The sequence below is a fragment of the Myxocyprinus asiaticus genome, chromosome 43 (assembly GCF_019703515.2).
Source record: "Myxocyprinus asiaticus isolate MX2 ecotype Aquarium Trade chromosome 43, UBuf_Myxa_2, whole genome shotgun sequence".
NCBI classification, from domain to species: domain Eukaryota; kingdom Metazoa; phylum Chordata; class Actinopteri; order Cypriniformes; family Catostomidae; genus Myxocyprinus; species Myxocyprinus asiaticus.
In genome coordinates, this window is record NC_059386.1 from 27,016,992 (window position 1) to 27,042,799 (window position 25,808).

At 36.9% G+C, this 25,808-nt stretch overlaps 1 protein-coding gene across 2 annotated transcripts; it reads left to right on the plus strand.

Annotated features, from left to right (window-relative positions):
* Positions 1-4,841: 4,841 nt before the first annotated feature.
* On the plus strand, positions 4,842-25,758 carry LOC127433669 (NADPH--cytochrome P450 reductase-like). Of its 2 annotated transcripts, XM_051685760.1 has the most exons (16): positions 4,842-4,987; positions 6,549-6,749; positions 11,684-11,732; positions 12,233-12,361; positions 12,456-12,605; positions 16,034-16,158; positions 17,704-17,793; positions 18,187-18,285; positions 18,529-18,645; positions 21,171-21,289; positions 21,539-21,720; positions 21,826-21,975; positions 22,065-22,332; positions 22,987-23,132; positions 23,354-23,439; positions 23,950-25,758. In XM_051685760.1, exons 2-16 carry the CDS (start codon positions 6,571-6,573, stop codon positions 24,092-24,094), a joined length of 2,034 nt encoding a protein of 677 aa, XP_051541720.1. In that variant the 5' UTR covers positions 4,842-4,987; positions 6,549-6,570; the 3' UTR covers positions 24,095-25,758. The 2 variants fall into 2 exon arrangements, with proteins under 2 accessions (XP_051541720.1, XP_051541721.1); XM_051685761.1 differs by lacking the exons at positions 4,842-4,987; positions 6,549-6,749 and adding an exon at positions 9,932-10,259.
* Positions 25,759-25,808: the final 50 nt, after the last annotated feature.

Sequence of the window (25,808 nt, forward strand, 5' to 3'; positions counted from 1 at the left end):
GTCTTTGTTTTTGAGTTGCCACAGTATGCAATAGACTGGCATGTCTTAAAGTCAATATTAGGTCAAAAATGACAAAATAGAAACCGCTTTCTCTAGAAACTCGTCAGTCAATCATTATTTTGAGGAATGAAGGCTATACAATGCTTGAAATTGCCAAAAAACTGAAGATTTCATACAAAGTTGCACACTACAGTCTTCAAAGACAAAGGACAACTGGCTCTATCAAGGACAGAAAGACATGTGGAAGGCCCAGATACAACTAAACAAAACTTCTTACTTCAACTGTGTATATATATATATATATATATATATATATATATACAGATGCATCTCAATAAATTAGAATGTCGTGGAAAAGTTCATTTATTTCAGTAATTCAACTCAAATTGTGAAACTCGTATATTAAATAAATTCAATGCACACAGACTGAAGTAGTTTAAGTCTTTGGTTCTTTTAATTGTGATGATTTTGGCTCACATTTAACAAAAACCCACCAATTCACTATCTCAAAAAATTAGAATACATCATAAGACCAATAAAAAAAACATTTTTAGTGAATTGTTGGCCTTCTGGAAAGTATGTTGATTACTGTATATGTGCTCAATACTTGGTAGGGGCTCCTTTTTGCTTTAATTACTGCTTCAATTCGGCATGGCATGGAGGTGATCAGTTTGTGGCACTGCTGAGGTGGTATGGAAGCCCAGGTTTCTTTGACAGTGGCCTTCAACTCATCTGCATTTTTTGGTCTCTTGTTTCTCATTTTCCTCTTGACAATACCCCATAGATTCTCTATGGGGTTCAGGTCTGGTGAGTTTGCTGGCCAGTCAAGCACACCAACACCATGGTCATTTAACCAACTTTTGGTGCTTTTGGCAGTGTGGGCAGGTGCCAAATCCTGCTGGAAAATGAAATCAGCATCTTTAAAAAGCTGGTCAGCAGAAGGAAGCATGAAGTGCTCCAAAATTTCTTGGTAAACGGGTGCAGTGACTTTGGTTTTCAAAAAACACAATGGACCAACACCAGCAGATGACATTGCACCCCAAATCATCACAGAGTGTGGAAACTTAACACTGGACTTCAAGCAACTTGGGCTATGAGCTTCTCCACCCTTCCTCCAGACTCTAGGACCTTGGTTTCCAAATGAAATACAAAACTTGCTCTCATCTGAAAAGAGGACTTTGGAACACTGGGCAACAGTCCAGTTCTTCTCCTTAGCCCAGGTAAGACGCCTCTGACGCTGTCTGTGGTTCAGGAGTGGCTTAACAAGAGGAATACGACAACTGTAGCCATATTCCTTGACATATCTGTGTGTGGTGGGTCTTGATGCCTTGACCCCAGCCTCAGTCCATTCCTTGTGAAGTTCACCCAAATTCTTGAATCGATTTTGCTGGACAATCATAAGGCTGTGGTTCTCTCGGTTGGTTGTGCATCTTTTTCTTCCACACTTTTTCCTTCCACTCAACTTTCTGTTAACATGCTTGGATACAGCACTCTGTGAACAGCCAGCTTCTTTGGCAATGAATGTTTGTGGCTTACCATCCTTGTGAAGGGTGTCAATGATTGTCTTCTGGACAACTGTCAGATCAGCAGTCTTCCCCATGATTGTGTAGCCTAGTGAACCAAACTGAGAGACCATTTTGAAGGCTCAGGAAACCTTTGCAGGCGTTTTGAGTTGATTAGCTGATTGGCATGTCAAAATATTCAAATTTTTTGAGATAGTGAATTGGTGGGTTTTTGTTAAATGTGAGCCAAAATCATCACAATTAAAAGAACCAAAGACTTAAACTACTTCAGTCTGTGTGCGCTGAATTTATTTAATACACGAGTTTCACAATTTGAGTTGAATTACTGAAATAAATGAACTTTTCCACGACATTCTAATTTATTGAGATGCACCTGTATATATATATACAGTTGAAGTCAGAAGTTTACATACACATTAGCCAAATACATTTAAACTCAGTTTTTCCACAATTCTTGACATTTAATTGTAGAAAACTTTCCCTGTCATAGGTCAGTTAGGATCACTACTTTATTTTAAGAATGTGAAATGTCAGAATAATAGTAGAGAGAATGATTTATTTCAGCTTTTATTTATCACATCACATTCCCAGTGGGTCAGAAGTTTACATACACTTTGTTAGAATTTAGTAGCATTGCCTTTAAATTGTTTAACTTGGGTAGCCTTCCACAAGCTTCTCACAATAAGTTGCTGGAATTTTGGCCCATTCCTCCAGACAGAACTGATGTTACAAAGTCACGTTTTTAGGTCTCCTTGCTCGCACACGCTTTTTCAGGATTGAGGTCAGGGCTTGTGATGGCCACTCCAATACCTTGACTTTGTTGTCCTTAAGCCATTTTGTCTCAACTTTCAAAGTATGCTTGGGGTCATTGTCCATTTGGAAGACCATTTGCGACCGAGCTTTAACTTCCTGGCTGATGTCTTGAGATTTTGCTTCAATATATCTGCATAATTTTCCTTCCTCATGATGCCATCTATTTTGTGAAGTGCACCAGTCCATCCTGCAGCAAAGCACCCCCACAACATGATGCTGCCACCCCCATGCTTCACGGTTGGGATGGTGTTCTTCGGCTTGCAAGTCTGACCCTTTTTTCTCCAAACATAACGATGGTCATTATGAACAAACCTTTTTTTTCATCAGACCAGAGGACATTTCTCCAAAAGGTAAGATCTTTGTCCCCATGTGCACATGCAAACTGTAGTCTGGCTTTTTTATGGTGGTTTTGGAGCAGTGGCTCCTTCCTTGCTGAGCATCCTTTCAGGTTATGTCGATATAGGACTCATTTTACTGTGGATATAGATACTTGTCTACCTGTTTCCTCCAGCATCTTCACAAGGTCCTTTGTTGTTGTTCTGGGATTGATTTGCACTTTTCGCACCAAATTACGTTCATGTCTAGGAGACAGAATGCGTCTCCTTCCTGAGCGGTATGATGGCTGCATGGTCCCATGGGGTTCATACTTGCGTACTATTGTTTGTACAGATGAACGTGGTACCTTCAGACATTTGGAAATTGCTCCCAAGGATGAACCAGACTTGTGGAGGTCCACAATTGTTTTCTGAGGTCTTGGCTGATTTCTTTTGATTTTCCCATGATATCAAGCAAAGAGGCACTGAGTTTGAAGGTAGGCCTTAAAATACATCCACAGGTACACCTCCAGTTCAGTGCACCTCCTATCAGAAGCTAATTGGCTAATTGTCTAAAGGCTTTACATCATTTTCTGCAATTTTCCAAGCTGCTTAAAGGCACAGTTAACTTAGTTTATAGTCAATTAAAAGTGAAACAGTCTGTCTGTAAACAATTATTGGAAAAATTACTCATGTCATGCACAAAGTAGATGTCCTCTATATACGACTTGCCAGAACTATAGTTTGCTATTATTAAATCTGTGGAGTGGTTAAAAAATGAGTTTTAATGACTTCAGCCTAAGTGTATGTAAACTTCTGACTTAAACTGTATAAACATTTACATGTCAAATTAACAGGTTGAAATTCAGCAAAAAAAAAAAAAAAAAAAAAGTGACAGCGCGTTGCTCTCTGCGTACTCACTCTTGTCTAAATTCGATACGTGTCCAATGAGCCACGGAATGCTGCGAGAGAAGCAGTAGCACTGATCAGTTGCGCTGATACTAATATGAGGACAGAAAGCGGGGGGAAAGTGTGTGCAATCCACCTCCGAATTTCATGCCCAGTTTGTAATAAGTGAAACATGCCTAGGCTATATCACAAATATAGCTAGCTATTTTTTTTTTTTTTTTTGTTATTGTCGTTTTAAAATTCTCTTTCACTTGCCCCTTTAAAAATACACTCATCGCGGACAAGTGTTAATGTCGAGGCCTGTTTAACGTATTGCTGTTATTTTATTATATGGCTTTCAATAATAACTGAGTGTGTTTTCTTTTTCATTTTGGCTAAAATATCTCTCGCCAACATTTAAGCTAATAAAGGGCAATGCAATGTTTGTTGAAGAGAACGAAACTGGATTTATTAATATTTTTTATCACTGCTGTTCAACATATGACTCCACCTTCGTGGTACAAAAATCCACACCTTTGTTTAAGTAAGACTGTGTGCAAGGAGTCAGAAGCCAGGAAATCTTTGACAGATTTTCAGGAAATGATTGATGTAACCATGTTACACAGAAATGGGAAGCTGTAATATCCCTTTAGTCCTTACAGAAGAATATGGTTGATAATAAAATATAAGGGTCAGTGTTTGTACCATTGTAAAAAGGCAATTCACTATATCATCTTGCATTATTTTGCAAATTTTCTAGTAAAGAATTCACCCCATGAACCATGACAATTCTTTTAATTGAATTAAACTCCCATTGCAGCTGTGCTTGCCAAATGACCCTGAATAATTAAGGTCATGACTGTTGAAGAGAAAGGAGTCCTCAGTTATATAATTGAAAACAATGACTCTTATTCATGCAAGTGAAAGTGACATAATTGGCCAGAAAAAAAAAAAAAAAAAAATGGATGTTATGAAGAAACATGTTAATGGATTCGAAATATTTTCACAAGGAAAGCTTGAAAGTGGCGCCATATTTGATTTTTGACGGGAATGAGGAGGAGGCTGTGAGGGATAGACTTACAATCTCTTCCACACCATGAATTGTAGACAGCTGTAAAAAGCTACTAGATCACGTCTAATTTTCACATCTCGAGTTTTTTATCTACTAAATATTTTTATAACAGTTTTTTCAATGTGTTGTAAGCTGAACGATCAGAATCACTGTAAAAAAACAGTAGGCTACAAACAGTTGAAGAGACTGTAAGTCAATCCCTCACAGCCTCGTTTCCATTCCTGTAAAACAAATGTAATATGGCGCAACTTTGAATAAGGTCAATTTCTGTTCCATTGCGTAGAAAATTCGAGAGGGATATTGTAACGTGCGACTGGCAACCCGGCGTTTTAATGTGACGTAAGTTGTACTGCGCGTCGTGCAGCAACAAAGCGGAGGTATGTGCTGTAATGAGTGTATTCTGTTGTTTTGTGTTGCACATTTCAATAAAACGTAGTGCGTGATTTAATAATGATATAATTTTTTTGCAGTAGGAATAGCCACTGACACACACACAACATGGTTTTGACGTCTGTTGTGGTTAATCTGTTAAGCATGTGGTTACACAAGAGTTTACAGCTGATTCTCTTCTGCACTGGACAAACAACAGTATATATTTACAAAGTTTTACAATGAAAACCCACTAACTTCTGAATTATGATATTTTCATGTATTTTGTTGTAATGTGTAATCCTTTTATTATTCTAATGGAAAATCATTTCATTAATCAAGTGAAAGTCTCATGTAAGTGTATGTCTGACTTTGCTGGTGGTACAACATTATGGTGTAGTGATGGTTTCAGTTGCAATACCATGGTACTTTGATATATACTGAATGATATCCATATTCATATACTATGGTATTTAGATGTTACTAAAAGGCACTTCAAAGAATGCAATGTTACTACCAAGGTAAATGTCCAGAAAAACACAGTAGTACAGTGGTGCTTTTTGTTGTTTTTATGAGGTGAAAGGTACATTTCTATTAGATTTGCAGCATTATTATGGTAGTTTGCTATACGTTTCATTGCTAGTGATATTAATCAATATGAAGTTTATATTAAGTGGAAATAAAGGAAGCCTTTTTTGTAGTTGTTTTATTATTATGTAGCTAATTGCAAAGAACAATCCTCAATTAAAGGGATAGTTCACCCAAAAATGTAAATTTTCTCATAATTTACTCGCCTTCATGCCATCCCAGATGTGTATGACTTTCTTTCTTCAGCTGAACCCAAACGAAGATATTTAGAAGAATTTCTCAGCTCTTTTGGTCCTTACAATGGAAGTGAATGGTGACCAGACCTTTGAAGCTCCAAATCTCAGAAAGGCCACATAAAAGTAATCCATATGTCTCCAGTGGTTTAATCCATGTCTTCTCAAGTGATATGATATAAGTGTGGGTGAGAAACAGATAAATACTTAAGTCCTTTTTTACTATAAATCACCACTTTCACGTTTTCACTTTTTAAGAGTGAAAGTGAAGATTTATAGTAAAAAAAAAGAAAAGGACTTAAATATTGATCTGTTTCTCACCCACACCTATCATATTGCTTCTGGAGATATGGATTTAACCACTGGAGTCTTATGGATTACTTCTATGTGATTTTTGAAGCTTCAGAGGTCTGGTCACCATTCAACATTCATTCAGAAATTCTTCTAAAAATCTTTGTGTTCTGCAGAAGTAAGAAAGTCATACACATCTGGGATGGCAGAAGGGTGAATAAATGATAAGAAAATCATCCCTTTAATGAAACAGCCACAAAATTGTGCATTTTAAAATTATGATCCATGCTAGCCAACCTGACAATGGGAAGCCAAAATGTTTACATTTATAGTGTCACATGGCATTAAAATCCTAAACGTGTTTTGAATACGCACTGGTAATTTAAGAGTCAGGTAATGAGTTCAGTGTTGCTTTAATCAGATTACACAGAGTGATCGAAACAATATGTTTTTGTAGACACATCTGCTCTCTGAAATCCATGAAAATGGAGGACACGGAAGGCAAGATGCTCTCCGAGAAGGATCAGAATCCAGAGCCTTTCCTGAGCTCCCTGGATATCTTCCTTTTCTCTCTCATTGCTGGACTGTTTATCTACTGGTTCTTCTTCCGAAGAAGACCAGAGCCCGTCCCAGAGTTAAGGACTGTGACCACTTCAGCGTAAGTCCCTGATTTTACTCCCCAACCAACTTAGTCCTCATTGGGGAAATAATACACCCACACAAATTTTTTTTACATGACTTAAATGTTAATCAGGGCCATATTCTGCCAATTTTAAACTGTTAAACTTGAGTCAGAAGATTTTTTTAGTGTTCCACCCATCCACAGTGAAAAAATAGACATTATATGTTGATGTAAAAGGAACAAAATGACTTGAACATTGGCTGAAACTGTGTAAGGGGAATCAAATTTTCAATAATATTTTTGTTGGAAAGCCCGTTTATAGTTCTACTCTCTGTAGACCTTTGGCCCTGTTTGAACAAAGCATAATTTCTGCACCATGGCTTGTTCCTAAAGCACTTTGTGGTTCAGTCGGTCATGGGTTCCAGCATTGCAAAGTGTTGACATCATGGGACTGAGAATGTGAGTGTGTTACATTCTGTGTCTCAGTGGTCTGTAGCAATAGAGACACAGTTCATGTACACAGTGGTTTTGTGTCATTGCGAATGCCTACACATGAGAATAAGCCACTTCTTTGTTAAAGGAATATTCCGGGTTCAATACAAGTTAAGCTCAATTAACAGCATTTGTGGCATAATGTTGATTACCACAAAAATTTATTTTGACTTGACTTGACCCTCCTTTTCTTTATAAAAAAGCAAGAATCTGGTTTCAGTGAGGCATTTACAATGGAAGTGAATGGGGCCAATCGGTTAACATTAAAATACTTACTTTTTCAAAAGTATAGCCACAAGACTTTAATAATACGTGTGTTAACATGATTTTAGTGTGACAAAAATTGCTAACCAACCTTTTCTGTGTAAAGTTATATCCAATTTTACAACTTCGTTGCCATGTCGTCGTAACGCCATAGACCCTAAAACCCTAAGAAGACCATAAAAATGAGTTTTAACAGAAGAATGAATGTACGTGCTTTTATAAAATTATTCACTTCACATTTCTGCCTTTAAACCCTCCAAAAATGAGCCCCATTCACTTCCATTGTAAGTGCCTCACTGTAACTTCGATTTTTTCTTCTTTTTTTTAAGAAAAGGGGGACGAGTCGAAATTATTATTATTTTTGTTAATTATGCCAAAAATGCTGTAGCTTGAGCTTAACTGGTATTGAACCAAGAATATTCCTTTAACAAATGTACAGTGGGGAACAGTGTTGTGTCCACTTGTGAAAATGCGTTTATTTAGCATTTTTCACTTTTCTAATTTAATAGTTTTTTTTTTTTTTTACATAGAAATTGCATTATAAGCATAGAAACTTGAGTGAAAAGTTAAGAATGTTCCAGAGAGCATCTTGTGTGCTTCAACAGAAGCAATGAAATCTCATCTTTTGAGTTAACATCAGGGTCACAAATTTTCTTTTTTTTTTTTTTTTTAAGTCACCTAGAAATAGTGCAAAATCGTAAATATTTCTTATTTTAATGTCATAACCTTTCTTTATACATTTTTCAAAATCCTAACAATTTCTTTTTATTTCCATGTTTATTAGATTTTGAATCCCAGATTTTCAGTTTTGACTCATTTTGAACCCCATATGGATGTACCTAGTGTAATAAACATGGAAGGTTTATAAGAGATTTTGAAAATGACCAGATGAGTTTGTTCTACATTAGTTACAGGATGTTATTGTTCCTGAATGCTCCTCATAATCCTTGCAACAGTCAATTGTTTGTAGTGTTATATGTTAAACTTGTGGCCCATTTTGCCCTTGTAAACAATGAATGCCTTGAAGAATTTGGCATGGAGGTGCACAGCCTTTCCTCATAGACATAATTCAAGTTTAACCGAAAAAATATCTACCCTTTAATGCATTGTCCCAATGTTTTCTCTAAAAGAAGATAAAGCAAGAGCAAGAGATAAAGAGAGGAAACATAATTCAGAAAGAACTCATGTGCAACTAAAGAAACTATAAATGCCAGGAAGACGTGTTTGGAGAACAGGAAAGGATAGCCGCTTCCAATTCTTTACACTTCCTCCAGCCTGGTTCACATTACTCATGTGTTAAGGACTGCGGTCAGTCCAAGCTGTCTTGCCAAAGTCTTAAACAACTATTGAACTCTTTTCTTCTTTTATTGTTGTAATAGAGTGCGTTGATTATGTTGCATCTGCAGTGAAATTACTTTTCTGCAAAATGGCACTTTTTTCTTTGTTTGAAATTTCATTTTTTTATTTTAATTTATTACATCCAGAAATGTATTTTGACTTTTCTTTTAGTACTGTGTGTGTTTGTTTTCTATTTTTATTTTATTAGACTGGGAAAGGGAGGGAATGAACTCAGTCTCTCTGTGTGTTTACATTGGCAGAGGCATTTAAAGTTTTTACGCATGTCTATGAATATAAAGTGGGGTCTAAATGTCTTAGACCACTAGTGAAAATGCTTCTATGTTGCGTTCTTTTCTAATTTAATGCCTTTTTTCACTACAAATTAAATAGTCAGTAAAACAAATTTACATTAATTTCAGAGTTTCTTAGTGTTTGTTATGTCCACTTTTCTGACCTTTTGTACTGGGCTCGTTTGAGTATTTCTGTAAATGCTGATCTCCTAGGATTTTCACGCACAACAGTCTATAGGATTTACTCTGAATGGTGCCAAAAAAAATAAAATAAAAAAAATCCAGTGAGCGGCAGTTTTGTGAATGGAAATGCCTTGTTGATGAGAGAGGTCAACAGAGAATGGTCAGACTGGTTTGAACTGACAAAGTCTACGTTAACTCGGATAACCACTCTGTATAATTGTGGTGAAAAGAACAGCATCTCAGAATGCTATTCTGAGATTCAGGTTGGCGCTGTTTTTGGCGGCATGAGGGGGACCTACACAATATTAGGCAGGTGGTTTTAATGTTGTGGCTGATCGGTGTGTGTGCAATGCAACAAAATGTATGTACATAATAAGTACTTTGTATCAAATGCTTAAGTACATAGTAGTTAGACACCTAATAGAAAGTGGGTCCCTTTTCTTCAAAATCCTAAAACTTTCTTTTTATTTCCAGGTAAAAAAAAAATAAAAATAAAATAAAAAATAAATAAATATATATATATATCCCAGATTTTCAATGTGGTCTCAGACATTTGCACCCCACTGAATGTGTGTGTCTAGAGACATGTGTTTTGCAGATAGAGTGGGAGTTCTTTTTCAGTATCGTGCTTCAGATATCTATGGGAAATGTTGTATATTCCTGTTGCTCTGCTATCACTTTGCTCTGGCCAGATGCTGAGAGAGAAAGTGAGAGAGAAGGGGCGAGTTTGGGAGCATGTCTCAAACCCCTGCCTGTCTCACAACCCCTTTCCCTGTGCTAAAGAGCTGTATTTTCAACTGAACCTCCTAATGAACTTTAACAGAAGCCAAAGGACTTTTTTCTACTCTCTTGAAGAGAGAGGCGAACCTCTTAGAGGCGAGCACGTTCTCTATGCCGAACTCTAACGAACAGGGTATTTTCCTCCAGTCATGGGATGCATGTTTTCATTGCCACAGGACAGACTGGCAGCAGCAGAGAGGTTAGTCTTGGACAAAAGGGGTGTTTTGTATTGTTTCTTGTATTGGGATGGATATATCAGGTGCTATTTATCACTGTTGTGGAATTAGATTGTTTTTCAGGTATTGATTGCATTTAGTCTTTCAACGAAACAAGAGCACATGTGATGTCCACAAAGGAAGTTTAAAGTAAAGTTTTTAAACTTAATATGCATAGAGTTTACACTGATCTGAGTAATGTCTATTGGAATGCTGCATGGATAACTTAAAGAATGCAAGATTTGGCTAAATTGTAATATATTTGGAGGGAGGGTGGAAGCCTGTCATTCTGCGTTGTGACGTCTTAAAGTGACGGTCCTGTTTAGTAATTGACTTGACTGTTTGATTATAGAACAACTATACTAGTTGTCAGTGTTGTGTGTAATCCAATTACAAAGTAATTACTGTAATATAATTATTTTTTATTCACAAAAAGTAGTGTATTGCATTACATTTTAAATTTGTGTAATCAGATTACAGTTACTGACTTTCAACTAATTTAATTACTTTTAAGTACATTATAGGGTTATGCTTATTTCTAATATATTATTTATGTAGAATACATGAATTATGGTCATTGTGAAGGAGAAATGTGAGGTGCTGAGTGTATGATTTGTGTCAAACAACGAATAAAAAAGAAATATACACGTTATTTTGAATTTGTTGAGTGGAAAAGTGTTTTAGAAAGTAACTTAAAAGTAATTAGTAATGTGATTACTTTTTCAGTGAAGTAATTATTAAAGAAATCTGATCACAATTTTAGAGGAATAATTAATAATTTGTAGTGGATTACTATTTTTAAGTAACTTACCCAAAACTGCTAGTTGTTTGCAGCACAACTTTGAAAAGTCTTTGTCATGTTTAAACATTTAAAATGTACTACTCAAAGTACATTGAACATTAGCATTTTTCAGTTACATTTATGCTTTTGGGCATATGCTTTTATCCTAAGCAACTAACAGTTCATTTAATCTCTACTATACATTTTATCAGTATGTGTATTAATTGGGAATCAAACCTGTGACCATGGCGTTGCAAGCGCCTTGCTCTACTATTTTACAACATAAAAATGAATCATTGTTTTTAATAATTTACAAGCTAGAAACCAAATGATCAATGTTACGAACTTTTAACTTAAGAAAAATGTGCGCTCCACTCTTTTCTTCACTGCCAAAGTAAGATGCAAGTTTGTGGTTTTCATTAGTTGAACAATGAATGAAAGCAGACGTGCTGTAATGCTGTGGCACTCTCAGAGGGGTGTGAACCTCAGGAAATTCTCTGTGTGGAAAAGGCCAAAGAACGGGCATGGCTCAGTCCCGTATTCATTACCAAAAGAATGGGTCTGGCATGCTGTTCATCCTTTTCACATATGTGTTCTCTCTCCCTCTCTTTGTTTTCTCTTTTTTAGATCACAACCAATTCGTGAGACCAGCTTTATTGAAAAATTGAAGAAAACTGTGAGTTTTGTTGCATTATATACACCTAAAACATTCTACTTCCATTGTAAGTTAAATCCAGTCATGTGGAAATGTCAGCAACAAAATGAGCAAAACATCAAACAAAATGCAGAATCAGAATTGGAATTAGATTTATTGCCATGTATGCTTATGGAATTTGTCATGGTGACAGAAGCTTCCAGTGCACAAACAATACAGCAACAAGACAGAGATAATAATTTAAAAACAAAATAGAATAAAAATAAAAAGTGAATAGATAATATAAATATATACAGTATAGAAATACACAATAAGACTATATATATGTATGTACAATATACAAATACAAATCTGTTATGTTCAGATGCAAGTGAATGTATGGCAGAAAAGGTATGGTATATTGAATAAATATAAATAGACTAAGCTGTGTATTGCACATAAGTATTGCTCAATGGGGCAGAACCCCAACAATACTGTGCCCTTATATTTGATTGCCATATCTCTTTAATTTCCCACTCTAGAACCGAAACATTGTGGTGTTTTACGGATCCCAAACAGGGACGGCTGAGGAGTTTAGTAACAGGTTGGCAAAAGATGCCCATCGTTATGGGATGAAAGGAATGGCAGCTGACCCAGAGGAGTATGACATGGTACTTTGGCTGCCTGTTTGATGCACACTATTGAAATCCATTTATCTATCAAGATCGGACTGTGCTTCTTATCATTTTAATTTTCTAACACCAGTCCGAGCTGTCTAGATTGAAAGAGATTCCAAATTCCTTGGCTGTATTCTGTATGGCAACCTATGGAGAGGGAGACCCCACGGACAATGCCCAGGAGTTCTATGACTGGATGCAGGGCACTGACGACAATCTAGAGGGCGTAAATTTTGCTGTAAGTATTCAAAACAACATAAAGTTCTAAGCAGAGCATTAGCAGGTAGTGTTTCACTTGAAGTCAACGTGTGACAAAATTGTTTGGAATAGCATGCACGGATTAAATTGTCCACAATAAGACCAGGAACATGTCTTGAAGTAATTAGTGTCAAATTGACTTGACTTTGAAACACATAGGGACTACCATTAGACTATGTGCAGCAATGATACAATCTTTTGTATTGCACAATTGTGTTAAACAGCAAATGTGGACCTTTGTTTCCTTTTTCACTGGATATTTTGCAATAATCTATTTTTCCCATGGTTATCTAAACAAAAGACATTACATCAAACTTCAAACCATGAGTGCCATTAAAAATTCCTGCCCATTTTTATTGAGTGGTATCCAATCCCTGGGCAGTTGGTAAAGTTCTTAACTAGCCTGAGCCCGGGGCTGTCACATAGTTAAGGGGCCCATGAGATCCTCATCACTTCTCCTTCACCAAATGGAAACATCTGGCCTTGCTAAACAAAGCAGGAGCTCTATCCCAGCTGAACCTCTCTCTTAGCAAGACTACTTTAGCTGGAACTGGATCATTGCATCTTCTGTTTCTTTGATTCTGGAGACATGGGTGTGCAGACACAGCTTGAGTTGGACCCGTATTCTGGATGAAAGCCTTGTGGTTTCTGCCTGGAGTTCTCAGATTCTTTTATGTGGCTTTGGTGGGCCAGTGTGATAAACTATGGGATTGGAAACATCTCTGCAGTACGTCTACAGCATTACAAGAGTGTGGATCAGGCTAGGTGAACAGAGGAGGCTGTAAGGAGTGCAGCATCTTGCATACAAATTCGTAATTTTTACATTTTCAGTCCAACACATATCTTATTATTTATGTTGGCTTGACAAAGCCAACATACTGTTATTCTACAAACTTTTAGAGTTTTTTCAAAATCCCTAAACCGAGACCAAAATTTCTAACACTAACTCCTCCTAGAGCTTTCAAGGTTCATCCACCACAGGTACAAATGTTCAGACTATTCTGGAATAGTGTGCTATGTCTTTTCTAATTGATCGGACTTGTGGTTTTCGCCAGAGACTATTTAGCAGAGATGGGCCACTTCTATTTAATTGAATGGGAGACACTGGATTGCCCAACCAAAAATCTCGAGCACCCACGGTCAGTGGATGTAGAAAGGAAGTCCCGCCTTACAGTTAAAAGAGCCAATCACCTGTCAATCAACTCCCTAACGTGCATGCACTAGACTATACAAGAAGGAAAATTGCGTATTTTAGCGTAAAATTAGGTAAAGAAGCACAATTTATGATTACAATATTATCAGATTTGATTGTCAATTTGAAATATGTTCTTTGATCGTAATCTTTACCAACCGTTTTTTAGATTTTGGTCTTTCCCCATTCAAGTAGATAGGAGCTGCACAGGCATGACTGGAAATAGCCTCCTGAGAGTGTTCCAAAGATGGCCAACAGTGGATTGACTTGCTAGAAAGAGGGTGTTTCTCAATTCTAAGAACGCAGAGAATGGACTTGTGTTCTTATGAAGACCAGTCTTGCCAAGCTACCTTGGAAGAACGAACTTGGAAGGACAGGAGGACGTAGAACGCATCTATTGCGAGCTTTGTGATGTGCTGCGATCTTCCTGTTGTGCAATTAACTGTCACAGCCACTGATCCGTATATATAACAGTCAGTGGTCAGCACATTTGAACTTCTGGCATTATCACACCAGTGACAGCATTAATATCATCACACCATTGAGGTTTTGCAGGCACACCATTGAGGTAGTGGCATGTTAATAAAGTCTGTAAGCACTCCATGTTTATTACTGTATTAAAGTAATACCCAAAAAAGCAAAAAATGTATAACAACTCTCACGAGCCGCCAGACTTTCGCGAGCTTACAGCAGGAAACTCTTGAGGAAAAAACAAAATGATAAATGTCCTTCGTCTGCCACCGTAGTACCGAGTTCTTGCCCACAAGTCACCATCCGATGCATCCTCGATTTCAAGGACACATACGGGTAATTTCCTGCGTTCTCTGTACTTGAGTTCTTGAGGATTGGAAGCGAACTTCGGCAGTGGATGATGACGTAGAACGAGTCCACGAGAACGTAAGAACACAAAAAAATGCACATTGAGAAACAGCCTTTGTTTTCGCACTGCGGACAAAGAAAAATCAAAAAAATCCCATACACTTACATTGACGGAATGTTTAAATGGGCAAATGAAATGCTTGTTAATTCAAACTCCAACTGTCAAACATTCAAATGTAAACAAACCACACAAGGCTCTCTCTCTTTATCTGTCTGACTGTTTATCTGACTATGTTTGTGACTAACTATCTACCCATCCATCCATCTGTCCGTCCAACCGTCTGTCTGTCTGCTTTCCGTCCATTTAAACTTTTAAACTTTAAGACAAGGCTTTGTCAAGCCAACATTAAAGTTTGTCTTGATAAACTTTACCATTTTTTTGTTGTTGTCATTTTTCTCCCTGAAGTCCACTTAAAATGTTAGTCAAGGATTTTTGCACCAATAACGGTCATAATTTGTATGGGCACGTATGTAAACCCCATTTTCCTGCTGAAATGTCCACAGAGGGGCGCCAAAAGCGAGTTGTAAACAGGCTGTAATACAGTGAAGAGGAATGTGTATTTTATACACTAAACCCCCAAATTCAACCCCCTAACCTAAAACTTACCATCAGTGGAATAAAAATATAATGTTAGAGGAAAAATGCAACCTCCGAATAGTGCTCGTCATTGATTATGTGAATGCAATTACTTTCTGGTTTCAACTCCGGATCTGAACCCGGGTCTCCCATGTTGCTGATGTGGCCGATCCTGGGGAACCGGAAATCTCGGAAACAACATGCCAATTTACTGTGTGATCATGTTGGGGGGGTTTGCTGTCGGAGGCCAATATTGCAAAGCCTTCATTACATTGTGACAGGTTCATAAACAGTTTGAGCTTTAATATGCCGCACAAACTGTAAATGTTGGACTTGATCAGGGAACTTTGGAAATTAAATCCTTCTGAAAGATACTCTTTTAGTTTAAATACTTTAATGGGCATCTATGACATGTAAATGTGGGCAGTCAATTGCTAATCTATTTGTATCTGTCTGATGTCCTTAAAGTTGAGGAAGTTGGGAACGAGGTGTTTTTGCAGCTTAGTTTCAATAAATGGCCTTTTTTTCACTGGCAAGGAAGTTTTGTGTTCTGAAAGTTAGTGTTTTCATATATTAAACTGTTTTATTCCAACATATCAAAGAAAATTAGATTTTGTTTTATGACATGACACCTTTAAAAACTGTTTTTGGGTTTAATTTTAATGCTGAGCTTAACTTAAAGATCACATGTATTGACAAAATGGTGTTTCTCATTTTCTTCTTTCACAGACTGATTAATAATATACTTTATTTTTTACAGGTGTTTGGTTTAGGAAATAAAACCTATGAGCACTTTAATGCCATGGGCAAGTACATAGACAAGAGGCTTGCTGAACTTGGTGGGAAAAGGGTTTTTGACCTGGGACTTGGGGACGATGACAGCAAGTGAGTAAATAATAATTTAAGATTGATTAAATTTTTTTGTAAATGATGCATTAGATGCATACTAATGCATTAACTAATTTTAACAAATGGAACCTTATTGTAAAGTGTTACTGAAAAGACAAACATGCACAGGGTTGGGAGGGTTATATGTATTTCACTACAGATTACAGAATACATGCTGTAAAATGTCATTTGTAATGTATTTTGTTAGATTACTCAAGATCAGTAACGTATTTTAAATACTTTGGATTTCTTCTTCAGCACTGGTAGATTTTTTTCACTTGTTTTGACTATAAAAACTCTGCCAGTACAGTAAGACAAAATACACATGTTAAAATACATTCTATGAAAAACCTAAATATCTTATGCAGTGTTGTTTCTAAAACAAGATAAATCAAATTTATCTTGTTTTAAGGATTTTTAATTATTTTTTTATTTTTATTTTTGGGATTTTTCCCCTTTTTCTCCCAATTTGGAATGCCCAATTCCCAATTCGCTCTAAGTCCTCGTGGTTGCATAGTGATTTGCCTCAGTCCGGGTGGCGGAGGACAAATCCCAGTTGCCTCCGCGTCTGAGACAGTCAACCCACGCATCTTATCACGTGGCTTGTTGAGCACGTTGCCACGGAGACATAGCACATGTGGAGGCTTCATGCCATCCACCGCGGCATCTGTGCTCAATTCACCACGCGCCCCACCGAGAACAAACCACATTATAGCGACCACGAGGAGGTTACCCCATGTGACTCTACCCTCCCTAGCAACCGAGCCAATTTGGTTGCTTAGGAGACCTGGCTGGAGTCACTCAGCATGCCCTGGGATTCGAACTAGCGAACTAGCGAACTCCAGGGGTGGTAGCCAGCGTATTTTACCACTGAGCTACCCAGGCCCCGTTTTAAGGATTTTTAGATATTTTTACAGGAAAACAATAAAAAAATTATTATCAAGAATACGATTTTTGCCCTAATATCAAAGTCTTACTAGAAAAAAAGAAATTATGATACAATGTGAATTTTCTTGATAAAAAAATATGATCGTGCCTGGCGACATGTGCATGTAAAATGGCTAGAAATAGCATTTTAGCTTAGCATAAAGCTGATAATTTACACAAGGTTTATTTCTATTTCTTCTGCTCCAAACTCACTTCAAACTTACTTCTCTGTCTGCTCGTATGAATGTAACACATCATAAGAAAGTGTTTCACCGCTGTTCAAATGCACTTTGGATCGCATCATTTATATGTATAAATGTTTTCCATCTGAAAGGACTAAATATTAAATGAAACAAATGACAATAAAATGCAAAGTAATCTCTTCAGTAATCAAAATACTTTTTGAATGTAACTGTATTCTAATTACCAATGATTTCAATTGTAACTGTAGTGGAATACAGTTACTTATATTTTGTATTTTAAATACGTAACGTTACATGTATTTCATTACTCCCCAACCCTGAACATGCATAATCTTTTCAGTTAGGTACTTTATGTACAGCTATATTCGTTTTGATTGCCTGCCCTGATGATTTAATCCTAAATCATGTGCAGCTTGGAGGAGGATTTTATCTCATGGAAGGAACAGTTCTGGCCTGCAGTTTGTGAGTTTTTTGGCGTGGAGGCCACAGGAGAAGACAGCAGGTATTATTTTTATTTTCCATTTTATTCTCAGTTCTTGTAATCTAATCAATTTTCACCAACACGATGCTGCTGTTGACTTAAAAACGTTTGCAATACAGTCTTGAATTGTTTGCAGAAATTAATTACTGCTAGAATTTAGCATAGCAGACCAGCTGTAGTTTTTTGTCTAGTTCAAACATGATGTTCATTTGAAGGATATTTTAAGGCCTCACAACACATCCAGCGTCTCATCTCCATAATTGAGGGACCAAATCCATTTATCATGTGCTTCCATAACAACCAGTCCTCTGTCATGCTTTAAAAGGTTTTTGCATCTTATTAAACATCATGTGTGTTTTGAATGCTTTAAATGCATGCTGGAATGAGATCTCCAATCTCCCTTTGTGCTTTCAGTATTCGGCAGTTTGAACTGGTGGTCCATAATGACATCAATATGAATCAAGTGTACACAGGAGAGATGGGGCGGCTCAAAAGCTTCCAGACACAGAAACCGTGAGTTCGTCACTTTCAACTCAGTGATTGGTTGACAGATCAGTGCGACATTTCAAAAGATCAAATGTCTGCCCTTGATTTTTTTTTTTACTGGGTTCTGTTGTCTAGTAGTCTGTCTACAATTAAAATTACTATTGTATAACTTGTCTTTGTGATTAAATCCAGAGTATAATACTTAATTTTCTTCGCTACAATCTTTAAAGCGTTTGGCTTTATGGGTGTTGTTTGGTTTGTTTTGTGCAGGCCTTTTGATTCAAAGAATCCTTTCCTCGCACCTGTGACTGTTAATCGTAAGCTGAACAAAGGAGGAAGCCGCCATCTAATGCACATAGAATTGGATATTTCTAACTCTAAAATCAGGTACAGTTTAACATCTGTCTTCCTATGAAAACAGGAATGCTGAAACAATCAGTTTGAAGTAAACATTTGATGCATTTCACCAGTTAGCCACAAGAGGCCATTCTTTACACTGATTTACCATGATTAAGGGGAGTTCTTAGGCATGATGTGAGAATATACCATTCTTCCATCCAATAATATAGTTCATTAGCCTAACTGTAGGATGTTTATAGTTACCAAGCCACTTTTTGTTAAAATTTAACTGATGTGAGGTCAAATGTGTTCATATATCGGCTATTTCACAATGATTTTGAATGTGGCTCATCCAGTCAGATTTTACATCCAAAACTAACTGTTTTCTAATTAAAAATGTAAAATATTTTGAGGATATACAGAATATTGCAGAATGAATGTAAAATATTGTTGTCTGTTCAAAATAGCAAACTTTTAGACTACTCATAGACATCTGAAAGACATTTTTTTGATATAATACATAATGTACTGTGCATCGCACTATGCACTATACTATTCCAGTAGGCACTATATGCAGTGTTCCGGGAGATATTTTCAAATTGTAGCTTTTTAAAAGTAGTGCAACTAGAGTCAAGCTACACTTTTTAAAAAGTTATTATCTAAACTATAAATTAATAACAATAAGTAGCTACACTGAAGCTATTTAAAGAAGAAAATATTTTAAATGTATAGCAATCAGATAATGATATTTAATTTTGCAATAGAAATTTATACTAAATTTAAATGAATAAAACTGGAAAACACCCTATTTTATATAACTTAATCAAAATATAGTAATAAACAGCAACAATTAACTAAATATTTCACTCACAAAAAAGAAAAAGTCCCTTTAAGGTTCTGTAGTGGCTCAAATGAATTAGTGATCATTTATTTGAACTAGTTAATTTACATGAACCATCTAAACTAATCGAGTCGCTTATATTTACAGCGTTCCCAATGCTAAATATAATTGAATAGTTTATTTTAAACAGTGGTTTTATTCTCATCATTTACTCAACCTATTGCCATCCCAGATGTGTATGACTTTCTTCTGCTGAACACAATGATTTTAAGAAAATTATCTCAGCTCTGTTGGTTCATACAATGCAAGTGAATGGTGGCCAGAACTTTGAAGCTCAAAAAGCACAAAGGCAGCATAAAAGTAATCCATATGACTCCAGTGGTTAAGTCAACATCTTCAGAAGAGATATGATTGGTGTGATTGAGAAACAGATCAATATTTAAGTCCTTTTTTACTTTAAATCTCCAATTTAACCAGCCCTCCTATGCAAGTTCACGAAAGAACAGAGTTCTTCTTCTGTTTTTTGCCAGTTCGCATTCTTTGTGCATATTGGCACCTACTGGGCAGGGAGGAGAAAGGAAAAAAAAGGGAGGGATAAAGGAAAATAATAAATAATTCATATTTGCACAACAGCCCAGTAGGTGGGCTGTAGATATGCACAAAGAATGTGAATAGGCGAAATACAGAAGAACTCTGGTGACATGCATAGGGTGCTTCTCATTTATAAAATTGTGCATTCTTGTTTTCTTTCCTTGCTTCCTTTCCTCGCTACCTAGCTCCACCCTCTTAGGAAATGAGGAGAGGATCTAAGGAAAGGAAACGAGTTTGGAGAAATCAAAGCAAGACGGATTTGTAAAATTAAATGTTCTAATCACTCACGCATCACTTCAGAGCGTGTTTTTGTGCGGCTGCAGTACCTCGGAGCACTTGCTGTTATGTTATTGAATTTTTATTTATTAATATATACATAATAAATCCAAATAATTCAAGATGCATTGTTGAAGTATGTCAAGTATGGTTTATTTACACTGCAAAGATAATGCATGAATTAAAACTATAGTGTTAGATGTGAATGGGGAGGAGAATTAATATGTGCATCAGGTGCTTCGACCAAAAAGTCTTCCACATAGGATGCTCTGGTTTCCTCGCTCAAGCATCCTCGTTAAGCTTCCTCTGTCCTCGCCTCCTCGCATTTGGAGAACTGATACATCCTTCATGATGGCAAACTTTGATCGGTTTCCGGGTCACGGGCTCCAGGACGGAGGAGCGAGGAAACAAGGATGCACAATGTAGGAAATGAGAAGCACCCATAGTAGGGCTGATTGACAGATTAATAGTAAAATAAATAAAAAGTATTTCTCACTCACACCTATCATATCGCTTCTGAAGATATAGATTAAACCACTGGAGTTTTATGGGTTACTTTTATGCTGACTTTGTGTTCTTTTGGATCTTCAAAGTTCTGGCCTCCATTTACTTTCATTTTATGGATGTACAGAGCTGAAATATTCTTCTAAAAATCTTCATCCATGTTCTGCAGAAGAAAGTCATACACATCTGGGATGGAATGAGGGTGTGCAAATGATTAGAGAATTTTCATTTTTGGGTAAACTATCACTTTAAGTTAATGGAATCGCTATTTTTAGTTACTGTAGTTACTTCCCAACACAGTATTTTTTTAAATATCCACATTTCAATCAAAGTATTGCCAAATCTGTCCTGCTCCACACAGATATGATGCTGGAGATCATGTTGCAGTTTACCCCACAAATGATGCGGCAGTGGTCAACAGAATAGGAGAAAGACTTGGAGTAGATCTTGATACTGTCATCTCTCTCAAAAACTTGGATGGTATATATATATATATATTTGGAAATTTAACATTGGGGGATTTCAGGATTAAACACTGATGAAATTTGAAATGTAGAATTGCATACAACATATCGGATGGCATTATGGTTGTTTTGTACCTAGTCATTTAAAATGATTTTATTTGAAACTATATAATATAAAATTGATAAAACTATATATTTAATGAAATGCTGAAGACAAATTTTTTTACAGCCTATTAAATATTGCAAATTATATTTCTATTTGCAGAGGAATCCAATAAAAAGCACCCATTCCCGTGTCCAACCACGTACCGCACGGCACTGACCCATTACCTCGATATCAACAACCCGCCACGCACAAATGTACTGTATGAGCTGGCACAGTATGCCACTGATCCCAAAGAACAGGAAATCATGCGCAAGGTGGCCTCTGCCTCACCAGAAGCAAAGGTAAGGTTCAAATTAACTTACATTCAATGCTGGGGATTAGATCTAGTGTCCAGAAAAGCAGTTTTATTCATTAGTTTTATTGTTATATGTTAACATTCCTTTTAGGCTCTATACCAGAACTGGGTTGTGGATTCCGAGAGGAACATCCTGGCTATTCTAGAAGATCTACCATCCGTGCACCCTCGTATAGACCACATGTGTGAACTTCTGCCTCGACTTCAGGCTCGATACTATTCCATCGCCTCCTCCGCCAAGGTGAGATCCGTTTTCTGTGCCATATTTCTCAAGTCCTAGAATCGGCAACTTGCTTAGGTTGACCCAAACTCTGCACCTCCTCATTTCAGGTCCATCCAACCTCTGTGCACATCTGTGCGGTGGTGGTCGAGTACACTACCAAAACAGAAAGAGTCTTCAAAGGTGTGGCTACCAACTGGCTAAAGAACAAAGTTATTACTGACAATGGCCACAAGCCCACCGTTCCCATGTATGTTAGAAGATCCCAATTCCGTCTGCCCTTCAAAGCCAGTAATCCTGTGGTCATGATCGGACCCGGAACTGGCATTGCCCCCTTCATGGGCTTCATTCAGGAGAGAGCATTGCAGAAAGAACAAGGTGCGGCTTTTCACTTGAACTTACAGAGCACAGATACATGAGTTATAAAATATCTGCATGAAACCTAATGGAACGGAATAGTCCATTTTCAGAAGTAAAAATCGGATTGATTTTTATCGATAACTTATAAACCTTTAAAGACAGACCAAGTCTGTTAATTCTGTTGAAGCCATCAGTCCGTATTATTTCAACATCTTTTCAAACAAACCATAAAACTGAATTTCTGGTAAAGAACTACACTACCCATGATCCAGAAGAGAAAAGACCACCAATCAGAGAATCAGAATTTTTTTCTCGATAATTTTTAGTGTTTACGTCATTCACAGTGCTTCATGGGATTGTAGTTTATTTCCTCATGAAAGACAGTAAGTACATAGTCTTGTACCTTTTTGTCTGATTTTCAAATACTTCTCTGCTTCAAATCAAAGTTTGTAAGCTGATTCAATTATTATATGAAAGATTTTATGAAATCCCTATGGAAAAATTAAATGGAAAAATGCTTACGGAACCAAGATGCCTGATAAAGTGGGAGGGCATTGTTGCACTCTCTTGCGTGAAACATGTTTACCAAAAAAAAAAAACTTGGTTATCTCACTTACTGATACAGATTGTTCCTAAACTTATGGTCCATTCAGTTTTTGCTCTCTGTTGCAGGAAAAGATGTTGGTGAGACGATACTTTACTTTGGTTGTCGCCACAAAAACGAGGACTTCCTGTATCAGCAGGAACTAGAGGATTTTGAGAGGGTGGGTGTGCTGACACAGCTTAATGTTGCCTTTTCAAGAGATCAGGAGCAAAAGGTGTGTGACTCATTTTATGTACTACATTGTATGTTGTTTCCTCAGGAAATGCCTTTAACTTTAGTCTAAACTCTGTAAGTGCATGTATCCTAATTTAAGTCATTATAAAAGTTATTTGATGAGTAGTTTTTCAGAATATAAAAGATTTTATTCTTAATTTTTTTTTAATTGAAGTACATAAAAACCTAAGTAATTCTGTGGTCTTTGCACTGTTTTCAAAGGTCTATGTACAACATCTACTGAAGAAGAACAAGGAGCACTTGTGGAAAATTATACACTCAAATAATGCCCACATATATGTTTGCGGGTAAGAATTATTAAGTTGAATCTACTACAGGTTGCATAAAAAACATAGATAATACTTTTATAAACACAATCTGAACTAATTGTAACAGGCTGGGTTTTAGAGGAATAACAAACAGCTTCCACTCATTACAATGCTTCCATATAGTTATATAGTGACTGTGTATATGTCTGCAATCATAAAGCTGATTAAAATAAAAGGTAAATGGGGCCATTTATCAATACTATACACTGTATCGTTTTTTTTTATTTTATCCCCTTTTCTCCCAATTTGGAATGTCCAATTCCCACTACTTAGTAGGTCCTCGTGGTGGCACGGTTACTCACCTCAATCCGGGTGGCGGAGGACAAGTCTCAGTTGCCTCCGCTTCTGAGACTGCCAATCCGCGCATCTTATCACGTGGCTCGTTGCACTGAGCTACCCAGCCCCCTATATACTGTATCTTTAAAGATCATGGTGTTTTTCCAACAATGTGTTTGGTTGACTATGTAATTAGAAAATGTGTCCTTGCAGAGATGCACGTAACATGGCTCGGGATGTCCAGACGGCCTTTCATGAGATTGCCCAGGAGGTGGGCGGCCTGACACACACTCAGGCTGTGGACTATTTCAAGAAGCTGATGACCAAGGGACGATACTCACAAGATGTTTGGAGTTAAACCAACTAACACACCAATACATGCCACTATACCTCAGATGATTTGTTTCCTTAAATAGTATAGCTAGAGCTAAATGTAGCGCTGAAAATATCTGTGTTTGCATGCACCTGAAATGACTGATTTGTTTGTCAGGTTGTGATGAACTGAGTTACTGCACAGGGACAAATTCTTCAGTAGTCAGAACCATCACACTAAATGGCATTAGTTTTAAACATTCTTCTTTGAAATTGTAATATTTATTATCATACTCTGATTGACTTTGCTGAAAATTCAATTAGATGCATTTAATTATATACAAACTACAGCTACATTAAACTTGTTTTGCTGAATTTGTACCCTAAGCAGTATTAGATGTCCACTTTTGAGGAAATGTAGGTCAAGTACGCAAATGGTTTCTCCGTTTCTTTTTCGAGTGAGGCCTTATAAAGAATATTTGTGTATATATTCTGTCATGTTCTTTGTATTTTATCCCTGTATTAAAAGACTGCAAATATCGCTTGTTGTAATGTATTACATACATGATTAGAATTTTCGATTAACTTTCATGTATTGTAATGCATTAACAGAATTCAACAATTTTAGGTCAGTTTTTTTGTCATGTGATGTTTGTTTGTTACTACTGGACTTATTTCTTGTGGTTTGAATATGTTTTGCCACTCATTTTAACTCGTTTTATGCATCTTTTCCTAGAAACACTATGGTAACTGAGTGAGCAATTATGCAATCAACATGACTTCCATGATTGGGCAAAGTGTCACTTATTCCCTTATATTTATTTTCAATGTTATTTAACATTTTAAGCAAACTTGTCAGCTGTTCATGGTCAGATCAAGTCCCTGAAAAATTTATTGAATATGATTTTCCATAACAGTTTAAAAGGTGCATTCATAAAGGGAAAAATACACTCACTGAGCACTTTATTAGGAACACTATGGTCCTAATAAAGTGCCTGACGTGTTGTTCTGCTGTTGTAGCCCAATCACCTCAAGGTTCGACGTGTTGTGCATTCTGAGATGCTATTCTGCTCACTACAATTGTACAGAGCGGTTATCTGAGTTACTGTAGCCTTTCTGTCAGCTTGAACCAGTCTGGCCATTCTCTGTTGACCTCTCTCATCAACAAGGCATTTCCTTCCGCAGAACTGCCGCTCACTGGAGGTTTTTTGTTTTTGGCACCATTCTGAGTAAACTCTAGAGACTGTTGTGCGTGAAAATCCCAGGCTATCAGCAGTTACAGAAATACTTAAACCAGCCCATCTGGCACCAACAATCATGTCACGGTCAAAATCGCTGAGATCACATTGTTCCCCATTCTGATGGTTGATGTAAACATTAACTGAAGCTCCTGAACCATATTTGCTTGATTTTATGCATTACATTGCTGCCACACGATTGGCTCGTTAGATAACTACATGAATAAGTAGGTGTACAGGTGTTCCTAATAAAGTGCTCAGTGAGTGTATATGGTTTTAATATCCTTTTCCTATGGTTTTGATTTGACATCAGTTGACTGCTTCTCAGTGTAGCCTCCTGGTGAGCTAGTGCTGCAACTGCATTACAATCCCTAGCCACTGGGTAATGTCACTTGCACATAGGCTTTGTGCAACAATGTGTTCTAATGTGTTCATGCAATGTATAAAAATTAAACAATATGCTCAAACCATGCCCAGCCTCAAAGTAAATTTGTCTGTACATGTTTAAAAAAAAAAAAAAAA

Bases quoted from the DNA above. Each gene is read 5' to 3' on its own strand.
- LOC127433669 (XM_051685760.1), top strand. From the start codon at position 6,571: ATGAAAATGGAGGACACGGAAGGCAAGATGCTCTCCGAGAAGGATCAG. The intron at 12,362-12,455 runs GTACTTTGGCTG...TTCTAACACCAG, and splicing joins ACCCAGAGGAGTATGACATG to TCCGAGCTGTCTAGATTGAA. The intron at 22,333-22,986 runs GTGCGGCTTTTC...TCTCTGTTGCAG, and splicing joins AGCATTGCAGAAAGAACAAG to GAAAAGATGTTGGTGAGACG.